The 11,657-nt window shown below is 37.6% G+C and overlaps 1 protein-coding gene across 1 annotated transcript in view; it reads right to left on the reverse strand.

Moving 5' to 3' along the window:
* Nucleotides 1–1,868: 1,868 nt before the first annotated feature.
* LOC104404591 (contactin-1-like) overlaps nucleotides 1,869–11,657 on the reverse strand; it is a gene marked incomplete at its 5' end in the record, with an annotated part of 46,525 nt that continues 36,736 nt past the window's right edge. Inside the window, 3 exon segments of the mRNA XM_010013053.1 lie at nucleotides 1,869–4,285; nucleotides 4,287–4,392; nucleotides 4,394–4,439. Coding sequence (XP_010011355.1) covers nucleotides 4,217–4,285; nucleotides 4,287–4,392; nucleotides 4,394–4,439 — 221 coding nt within the window.

An 11,657-nucleotide genomic window follows, 5' to 3' on the forward strand; every position in this document is an offset into this window, starting at 1 on the left:
CTTGGTTAATTGGCACCCAGGTAAAAAAAAATATGTTAGCTTGTCAAGAAAAGAATATACAGTGCTACTTCTGTTTGAGATGTAGACATTGTTTTTATTTCCCATGCATGTGGACTTCTGTGCTTTCTGTCCTTTCTTCTATTTCTGGAAATAAGAATAATTTAAAATGACAAAGCACAAGAAATTAGTGGTAGAAAAGTTAAACAAAAATGAATCATCTCTGGAAAAAATGGAGAGGGGCAATCTTTCTCTGGAAGATTGAAAGAAGAAACCCGCTGTTCTGTACAGAAGGCAGGTGGTTCCTGCATAGTGCTGACGTCCTAACACCATGAAAAGATTCTGCTGGACAACTTGTGAAAGGATGGAGCATATACAAGTGCTAGAAGTTACTGAAATTTATACTGCTGCCAAAGGAATATCCTTTGCTCATATTGTTGTAACCTGAAAGATAGACATTTCTGTGATGTATTTAAATAAACAAAATCTCCAAACATTAGCATTTGGAAGTATTTCAAGACCATTGCTGGAATGTATTTGGGTATTACCTGATGTCTGTTATTTTCATTTTAATTCCAATAGGAAGTGTAGCTTAACACAGCATTGAGGCAGATCAAGACTGGAAGATCTGGCCTTCAGCCAAATATCTAATATTTAAAGGCATATTTTTTACCATCTTCTGTAGCTAGAGGCACTGAAGTCTGGAAACAAAGAAGTCACACAATCAAAACCAAGTTGTTCTTTGAGGGGTGGAAATAGTGAACTTTTTCTCCTGTGGGTTTATGTTCTGTGCCCCGTTCTTCCCCTCCTCGCTCTGTTACTGCAACAATCTCAGCTTCTGTCTCCTGCAATGCCATGTGCTCAGGCCTCCCCCAGACAATACTTGTCCCATGCTGTCCAGCCCCTGGATAAGGCAGGAGCAAGGCAAGCTGTACCTTGTGTTGTGGTGTTTGCAGGCTGAGCAAACCAGACCAGACTGGGTAAGACCAGTGACCACGTTGCAGTCACCTTCTATGTAAATTCCTAATTTAAATCTCTACCTTCTACTCAGACTATGATTTTCTTCAGTATAAGAGCTGCTGAGTTTGTCTGCCATCTCTCAATGGATCTGAAATCATTAGCAAAGAACTGGCAGGGCAGACCCAAACTCTAATTTCTCTCAAAGGTCAAGATAAAAATACAAAACATACCTAATCAAAGCAGTGACTATCTCCTCCTCCCCAGGTCTAAGCCCTGCTCCAATTGACTAGACAGTGTTTCAGGTGCAGGGCACAACGAAAACTCTCATTGACTTTTCTTATCTGGTATGTCTGAAGATAAATGAAACCAAGTTCTATAGCATGGCCATTGGCTTCGCCAACTTCTTAAGTGCCGCATTCTGTGCATTTTAGGCCTGAATGTGACCCCTCAAAGGCAGGCAGTATGTCAGTTATACTTGAAGTCACCTCTTGAAATTATTACTCTTCTGATTCTCTCCCTCATCCCACTGTGGGGGAGTAAGTGAGCAGCTGCATGGGGCTTAGTTGCTGCCTGGGACTAACCCATGACAGGTATCTACTGGAGAAGAAAACATTACCCCAAAAATACTCTGTTTGGTTAACTCTTGCTTCCAAAAATGCTGAAAAGCTCTCAGGTCACTCTTTGTCACTGATGTTAGGGAAATCTTTCCATCTATATCAACAGATAACAATCTATTAATAATCAAAGCAAACAGCTACCCTTAACACACAAAAGCTTTTCAACTCTAACAAAATTCACAAGAAGGCAGAGCAGGGATACACAGGACCTCATTCCAACCACACCTTTACTGTCACAGATTACCACATGACTGCAATGAAATTAGAAAGCTCCAATTCAAAAGACAGTTATTATATTTTGAGTAACATTAATACATTTATTGAATTGTAATTTACTTTTCATTCATAAAAAGGACAAAGCACAGTCCTGCTCTACTCATTTGGAAAAAAAAAAAGATAAAAAGTAACTAAAAAAACAGTTCAATATTCATCAGTATCAAATAATAGTAATATCAACTTTCCTGAAATATAAAGAAACAACAAATATGTCTATCTATATAAACTTTAATTAAGAACCTTGCGTTTTAAAGCAGATGATACATTAGTTAGTTTTCCTTGACAACAATTTGAAACTGACGGTCCCAGTCAAGTTTGCAGAATTATGTGAAACAGAAAAATCTCCAACTATCTGATCAGTATGTGAGACCTACCTCATCTGTGTCGCTGATTTAAAAAAAGAAGTGGCTTTCCTTCCCAGGTCATTCCCATGCAGAAACTGAACAGTTTTGCTTTTTACACCATGTAGTAGAAAAGTAAAAGGCAATCATGCATTTGGCAAAAGATTTAGTTGTGATGGTAGATTATATAAAAATGAGTCACACTGCAAAAGAACCAAACCAAATGAAACACAATAAACCACATTTTTTTGTACAGAAGGCTTACAGCGTATTAGTTTCTTAAATATGAAGACAGCTCATTGCTCTTTCAAATAACTATACAATTTATGAAACTCAGTAGTGTTTGACACTTTGACATTCCTCTATAGGGAAGTTACCACCTTCATGTATTTAAAAAATTTTCATCTTGTAACAAATAGTTAAAATTAAACTAAAGCAGTATTATTGATATTTCTTAATGAAGACTCTACACTTTTACATGTAAATATATAGTACAAAATTATACAAATTAAAGAAGGGGATGTAAATTATTAATAGACCTATTCTTGCTTCATGTAAATATTATTACGGACCTCTACAGTATCAGTTCTAAAAAGATAAAATCTATTTCTAAGTAGCTAGCAAGGTTGTGCTAATAAAATATGATTCAAAGCTTATAATTCTTGAAGCATCAGACATTGCACTATTACTTGAGCCAGCTGATTCAATATCACTGTGTTTCTTCAACATTCACACTCAAACTAATTCCCAGCACACCATGGAAAATGAAAGGAATGTGCATTTGTTTAACAACTTAAAAAAACCCAAACAAACCAATGAAAAACCCAACACTGAAACACTCTAGACACAGTCAGAACAAAAACATTCGCTATCTCTATTAGAGTTCCCATTTTGCAAAGGCCATAGTAAACATTTAACTTCGACTAACAGTTCAGATCTGACTTTCATGTACTAACACACAGTTGGATCATTCAGTACTCTACCAAATAGGGAAACGGTCTCAGAACTTTAAAACTCTTATTTACAACACTATGAACATTAGAATAATATCAAGTGAAAAAGCACATAATTGTCCCAAATGCCCGCCTTCGTTACAGGAAGGTAACACCTGGTGTCTGCAGCATAAAAATGTAAATATAATTATTTTTTTTACTGTGCTACTCTGGTTTTGCCATTTATTGTATATCTTTCTCTTCTTTTTTATATTTTAAATCTTTTCACTTTAAAAAATATCATACCTTTCCTGTCATTTCGTGGTCCACTTGGCTGATCTTAACATGGACTCGACCTCCAAACTCCTGTTATATTGCTACGTTAATAATACTAGTAATAATACTAAATCAAAACCAATACATTACGCTGCTTCCCTGATGTAAAAAGCTGACATTTGACTCCTAAAATCAGCAATAATGACCATAATGGAATTTTTCTACAGGTTTGTTTTAAGAAAAGTATATGGTAAATCCTGTGTCAGTGAAGCACATGTAAATTCCTTTAACCTGAACATGCTCTGCATGTCTCAGGTCTTCTGAACATATTTAAAACAAAAAATTCCTTGTCACTGAATTTTATTTCATCCTTCAAATTCTATCGAACAGCCTCAAGAAATACAGCTCTAAAAAAATTAAATGTTTTTGCTTTGACTGTCTCTCTATAAACCAGTAATCCCAATAAATGATGATGGGGCCTTTAAAAATATGCAGTACACAAAACATTTGGGTAGTACAGACAGACGTAGTACTCTTACATTTACCACATACAATCAACATTTCAATCTCTATTATATTTCACAATTTGTTATTCAAGTTAAAGCACCTACGTATGGTGATTTTACTTTCACTGTACAGCCTATGTTATTGGGTTTTAACATTGTAACTTGCCCCATTTGACCAAATCATGCAACTGTCACAGATCAGCATAAGTGTTTTATAAGGCATATTGGAACAAGTTAAAAAGATTTCTTAGCCTTTCAAAAGTTGATTTACTTCATGAAGGAGTTCCTGGATGCCTCAGTCCTCTTAAAGTTCATAGGAAATTGGTAGGGTAATTTATTTTAAAGTGTGATTTTTTTGGCTTAGGATGGTGCCACAGGAATCAAAAAGTCATGGTCCTCATCTTCAAAGGGAGTTCTTTGTGTTAGGTGGAGGACAAGGTAAATCCAGCTACATTCAGAATCCCGAGCAGGCGAGGACACCCAGGGTAGGCACCACCAGGACCAGGAGCAGAGTCGGTACTCCAGCAGTGGCACCTGTACATTGAACAGATAACATGGTGTTGGTGTTACTTCAGCATTACTTGGCGGAGGAACAACCCTGGATGAGAGAAGAACATATGGTACAAAGACCGGAAAACCAGCTGGCGTATCTCAGCACAGCCCCTACCTGCAGGGATAATCTGAAATGGACAAAGAGACTTGCTAGAGTGCAGCAGAGGACCCGCTCTTTTGTTCTGCAAGAGCTGTTTACGCAGCATGTTTAAACAAGCAGCAAGGCCATTCAGAACACACCACTGTATTTTGATTTGGCCAGTCCAAAAAGCCAGAAGGTTGTAGGAGGAGGTAAAAGGTCAAAATAAATATTTAAACATGTGAAAACAAAATTAATGGAGTCTTTGAAATGTGATGAAGCAAAAAGACACCTTTGGAAATGTTAATGTTCATATGATCAGCAATAATCTGAGAGATGTCAAAGAGCCTGGTCCGTTTGTTTACCTGCCAGATCACACAGTCCAGATGGCTGACTTCTAGCCGTGTGGCATTTACATCTGCTAAAGTCACAGGGGTCTTTCTTAAACCAATATTTTAAGACAAAAAATATTAATCAACAGCTTACAAAGTTTACACAACTCTTTTTGGCAAACAGGCATAAGGATTGCTATTATGTTAAATGGCTTGTGTTGCCATGGTCCAGCTCCCTGTTAAGAAGGATCTATATGAGAAAATAACCCAGCCAAACTGTGCCTGGCTGTTGGTCTTGGAGATGGGCCAAAGGAGCTGGAGAACAGGCTATTCTTTCACCCCAGAAAGGGCTCATTTAGGTCAGGTTTGGTAGTGTGTAGGTGGGCAGTGTGGGATCCAGCTTACTGCTCATCCTGCTGTTGAACACAGGCTAAGGACAGAAGTGCTTGTATCTAGTGATGACAGTCCCGAGGAGGTACTGGAACCATCCCACTGGACAGCTCTCCAGCAAATGTTCTTCTGAATGAGGAAGAAACATACTGAAAATGCAACATGCTAACCAAACGGCAGAGATTTCCGCTGCCAGCAGATCTGAAAGGCAGCGTCTCCTAATCCATGAATTAACTTCTATGCAGACCTCATCAGGGCTGTTTAGAAGACAGCCTCCAAGACAGAGGCAACTATTCCCTCTCCTGTTTCTACCACAGAAAGTTAAAATAAAACATTTTTACATGCTCCTGGTTTCTTACCAGGGAGAAAGTCCGTGACAACTGCCACGAAGCCAGAATTATAGAGCTTTTCACAGAATTTATTTTTGATTTCAGCCATATTCGTCTTATTCTCCCCCTTCTTTCTAGGTCCACCATCCTACTCCTACTGACTCTGGTCCCAGCTCAAATAAAGTCCCACTGTGGCTCCACTCTTTGCCCTGTCCCCCACACTAAGCTCCAACCCTTTTCTCTTGCTTCTGATTGCCTCTTCTTTGCTCCCATTCCCACCTGCTGTAGGGATGCTTTCTGACGCCAAGATTTCTTCCTAAGTTCTTTCTGATATCCAAGCACTCAAAGAAACAAGACAAGAGTCCTACCAAATCCTTCTTCATCAGCTCAAGTCAGCTGTAAAAAGTACACTTCTGTGAATAGTACATTTTTCTATAGGAAGACGTATATCCACCTCAGTGAAAGATGAAATTAAGGAAAATATTGGATGACTGCTATTGTACATACCCATAAACAGAGGAATTTGATGCTTAAGATGAACAGGAATGTATGTTCAAATATATTCTCATACGTAACAACTGCACATTTTGGCAACTGTGAAAGTATGAGGCTATATTTATCTGTACTATTTAGTGATTTATAAAACATGTTCATATTTTCTGTAGTCTTTCTCCCTCAGTATCAAAGTAGTGTTTCTAAGTCAATGAATAATAGCCATAGAAAAAAAATATTTCATAATTAAGAATACCTACAGAAAATGTATTCTGCCTTTGTCAGACCAGGATAATGCAGTTGGAAAGGCATAACTAAATAATTCATATTTTGTATGCCTCTAATGAAGGAAAACATGAAAAAAGTTTGGTGAGTGAAGCTGAGTGATGAGCAAGTATGAGGACATTTCTGTTTGCATGTAACTATTCTACAAAGAGAAAGGCATAATGAATCTTCTCCTGAGATGTGCTCGCTGGCTCCAGAATTAGTAGTTAGTAGTTCAGCCCTTTACAGCAGTTCCTTACAACGTTTAGGCGCTGTTGCAAATATGTATAACAGCTTTCCTCAGTGAAGCAAATCGTACCCTTAGACAGCACATTAACAGAACATTAGGAGGATAGATGCACAGTGATATATCATCTCTTCTTTTTTCCTGTTAGATTACCCACCTCCTTGTTAGATTACCATGTCAGGAACCATACTTTATTGGAAACTCCATTCCCTAGTGCATGACAGCCAGTACACTCCTGCAGCTCATAAATGGAAATTAATGTAAGTTTTGCCTGAGTACAGACTACAAGATTTAATTCTGTACAGTGATCTGTCATTTTTAACAATCTTTAAAAACTAGAGAAATGCCAGATAAAGACTTAATGAATATGTACAAATAAACATATGGACATAAATTAAAACAGAAGGATTATTAAGCTTCTTCTGAAGTCTGGCCAGGTATGAGTTGGATATATTTAGCACCTAAAGACTCATTCCCTACTCAGTGCTTTAACTCTCAACCTGCATCTTGCGTATTCATGTGCATGCAATTGCAAACTGCAGTCATGAAAGTTAAGGTCAAAACCGAATCAGTGTGACATGACCTAACTACCACTCACTCTAACACACCATGAGTAGACAATCAACAGTCCTCATTTCTTTCAAACAAACAATGAAAAACGTCTTAAAGTTGGTTGCTTTGGTTTTTACACCAGCCCCAAGCAGAAGTTGTGAAATCTTGCAGTATTCCCATGGAGATCTTACTGCTGTCTGCTGTAGAGTTCCTGTAGTTGATCTTTTTAAGCCGAGGACTAAATTATCTACAGAAACACATACCCAGAATGTAGCTTAGAATAAAATACAATTTGTATGGGATGCATGCAGTTAACCTAACTTTTTACCTGTCTCCTATTCTCAGCAGCCTTTCTCACAAGTGGTTGTTTATCTGAATAAATAAAGAGAACAACTGCTGGACGGGTTTTCCTTCACCAAGATCTTTACATATCACAGGAACTCCTGGTAAAGTCCCACTAATCCACAGATCCCTATTAGTGTTTTAAATTCTGTGTTGCCACCTCAATCACAGAAAGTCCAGGATGAAATCTTCTATACTTCTGAATGGAGATCCTAGATTTTACTGGCATCCTGAGCAGTATGCAACAGTCTTCCAATTATACTCAAAAGAAATGAAATTAATTTAATGCCTAAATGAAACAGGTATTAAAACAGTTCAGAGTTTGATGTATTTCACAAGCCTTTGTAACAATTTCTTACATCATTATTTTCTTTAAATATTACTTACCTTTGAGATGTGACATTTTTGGCCCTTTTCCCAACATCAGTATCTTTTTATACCGGATTTAAAAAAAGAAATCTAGAGGCCTGTTTAGAAATCTTACTTTCATCATCAGATCTGTGAACCAGGAAATTAATTACTGGTCATCTGTGAAGATGTCTTACGTGAATAACTTCTCTTTCTCAGTGGGAAAATGTTTGCCTTGCCAACACACATAAACTGCAAGCTATTTCTCAGCTAATCATGAACTGATCCTATTGTGATAAAACTCTTTCTCTGCTTTTGTTGTCAGGAAAGATAGTTCAATAATTAATTTGTATGAAATTACATCAGTTTTCTTAGTTTCCAGGTACTGAACATCAAAGGGGATATCTACAAGACTGTTCCAGTTTGACAAGGAGTGTGTTTTTAAAGTATCTCAGCTGTCCCCTTTACTGGGGTTTATTTTTCACTGTAGAGCTGTTTTGAATATCCTGTGGAGGACTGGATTAGTGGTAATGCAAAGTGAAACCTGACATGAGCATACAATGGGTGCTGAATCCTCAATGCTGCTGTTTCCCTCTACAGATCCACTCCTCTTGTGCTACACAAATTGTTCAGGAAGATGCAGACTAGCTATCTGAATGATACAGTCACTGCAATTATACATTGCATGATACAAGTTGTCATACATTTAATAAGAGGAAGGAAAAGATCTTTCTTACTAAGACTGGTATTTTATATGGTCATAAAGGATTTAAGTTTGTAAAGTAAATTTTTTAGTGTTTGTACCTGTTTTGCAAAACAGATTCTTTTTTTTTTTTTTTTTTTTCCTGGAAAGAATGAGCAAACTCCTATGTATTTTCCCATAAATAACATTCTCCTTTTGGTCCAGGATCCAAGGCCTGATCTTCCATCAAGGCTGTCTGTTTTTATACCTCTCTTTTTTCACTTTAAGAAAGGTAAATGCAAAGTCTCATACCTTCTTTCTCCTTGCTTCTAACTAAGCTTGTCCACTTCTCTGGGAAAAAATTAGGCCTCCTGAATTAAAAAAAGGGATTTTTCCCAGTTCCATTTGTTTGTTTACTTAGCATCTATTAGGCTTCATTAATATTTGTTTTCTGAGTGTTTTCATATTTACCCAAGTAAGAAAGAAAAGCAAGAAGGGAAGAAATGTAATTTCTTCAGGTTAAACTAAACTGTATTAAAGAAGTGAGTGGGTCTGTAGTTCTGTTAACTGTCTTCTGAAAAGAAATTCCACTTATCCCAGCTGGAAACACTGTCTTCATGAAAGACTACTGTGAAAGAAGTAGGTAGTATCAGCTGACATGACTCAAATTCTGCTATCCCCATTCATGGTAAATGGAAAATAACTGAACTAATTAGAATATGCTTATCTTGCATCACTGGCGTCATTGTTAAGTCATGGGTCCAATTTTCCCTTGTCTAGGAATACCTTTGTTTGGGCACGAGGAAATTTTCCTTTTGCCTGTGCCATAAACCTTTCAAGAAAGGCACTATGGAGTAATTCACAACCTTGTGAATTACTGTTTTGCAGAAGAGTAGATGGAAATAATGCTGTCTATGCATCTGCCCATGCTTTGTGCCATGTTAAGGTTTGCTGTGTTTCTGTGGAACAGCTTTAAAACTATTAAAAGAAAAAGAGAGAGAACATTAAAAACGTATTTGAAATGCTGCTGATAGTCTGGGTGGTTTGCCCACCTCATGATGCTCATCTGTCTTCTCCTACTTGAAAATCCATATGCCAAAGCCAGGTGAACTTTCGGTTTGTTCTGGCAATGGCACCTGGTGTGTTGGCAGTGTGGTCAGGCAGCAACAGGGGCTTCTTCCATTGACTCTGGCCTTGCTACAGAACTGCACTGCCAAAATGAAAAGGTGCCTTGGACTCTGAGGAAAATGAGATAATTTTCAGTCAGTGGGCTACTACTTAACTCTCAATAAATGCAGATTATTTCTCAGATACATCTTTCCCTTCACACACATTAATGTTCATAACAGATTCTTTAGCATGGAGAGATGTATAGAAGACCACAGGTAATACTTTTGAAATGCGCTCTTTTAAAGCAGTGTACTTGATAAATAATAGCAAGAACAACTGTGGAGATCCTCCTGTGACCCAGGCAACAGTTGTAGTTGTACTTCACACGAATTCTGTGAGTTTCAGGGTCACTTATATGACTTAAAGGCTTGTCAAATGTCTTAGCATCTGCAGTGCCTCACCAGTTGCTGTGGATGGTCATTCCAGACAAACTGGCTCACCATCAGCACCAGGAGTACTGCCAGGCCAAGTAAGGTTGAATCATGTGCTCAGCTAGAACAAGGTGTTCACTGCTGGAAACTGCCTGCTGAAATAGCAGGAGGAGCTTGGAGAGAGTTTTGATAACTCACACCTATAGAAAAGCTTATCTGTAATTACACTGATCAGCTGGTGTGACAAAACACTTGGCCATGAATGTTCCCACATGTATTCTTTATTGCCTCAGAAATTATGGTTGATATTCAGAGGAATTCACTCATCCTCTGAGAGAGTCATTAACAGGTTTTTCATCAAAAAGGGTATGTTTTTCAGGGAAAAATGAGAGGTCAGAGGATAAAGTTTTATTGTAATCCTGAGAAGAAGAAAAAGGACAGTTCTTCGGCCAGCTGGCATGTCTGGGGATTTCTGAGTAAGGAACCTTGTTCAAGAACCTTGTTCAAGAAAATAGGGATTTGTCAATGATTTTTTTTACAAATAAATTTACTTCAAGAATACACCGAATAAGACCCTTCTTTTCACTTACAAATAGTCTAAATTTAAACAATTCTCCAAGGCAGCTGAGTAGCAGGATATCTGGTAGAAAAAGAGAGAAATAGATAGGAAGAAGCATCTTAGAGGGCTGCATAAACCAGAGAAAAGGTACACTGGTTAATACAGAACCTTCACCGTGAATGCTCCAATTTGCCCAGTTCCAAGCAAAAGTAAAATAAAAGGCAAAACAGATAAAGGTAGAAACTAGCAAGAACACATACACACACAAAACAAGAGCAGGGGGTTAGTGTAGAAATTGTTCAATGTTTGGTACGTTTGTTGGCAACTCCATTTCTCTAAAGCAAACACTTGACTGGCAGATAAAGCTTTTTACCTCCATACTGTGCGATGTCAGAAAAAGTTTTTAAACAACCTATGACTGGGTTCTATTATTATAGAAAACAGTAACTTTGAAATCAATGAAATACTTGTTTTAGGGAGAGAGAGACAAAATCTTTTCATGTAGAAAAAATCAGGGAAAGCTTTTATTTATAGATAATATCTAAATGACCCAGCAGTGCCTAAACCCAGCCTTAGCAGCTGTTCAGATGAGTGACGCTGCCACATTAAATTCTATGTTTCACTTACTGATGCTCAGCAGTATGAGAAAATAATGCTGAGTTACAGAATTTAAGCACAAAAAGGATAGTTATGTCTTTTAATGTATATCCTATATCATCTAAATATTACCTTGCATACGATACAGTTTAAGAAGCCTTTTACTTAGTTTCTTCTGTACTGAGCCCAGGAAGATGAATTTTTCTAAAACACACCTTCTAAAATGGCTGGTAGCCTTGATTTAGGAACACCAGGAATTGAAAAGCAAAAAAAAACCTCAAGCTGGTTTACATGCTGCTGGAGAAGAACTTTTCAAATTGATCTTCTGCTAGGATTTCTCTTCTGATAAAGTTCTTGTTTCAGACATTCCATAGCTAGAGCCACAAGCACCAAATTTGAAACATTCACAAGAACTCAGATTAAGGAGCCTCCTGACATTTGCTCTT

This window comes from Nestor notabilis, unplaced genomic scaffold (assembly GCF_000696875.1).
Source record: "Nestor notabilis isolate BGI_N333 unplaced genomic scaffold, ASM69687v1 scaffold20714, whole genome shotgun sequence".
Lineage (NCBI taxonomy): Eukaryota > Metazoa > Chordata > Aves > Psittaciformes > Psittacidae > Nestor > Nestor notabilis.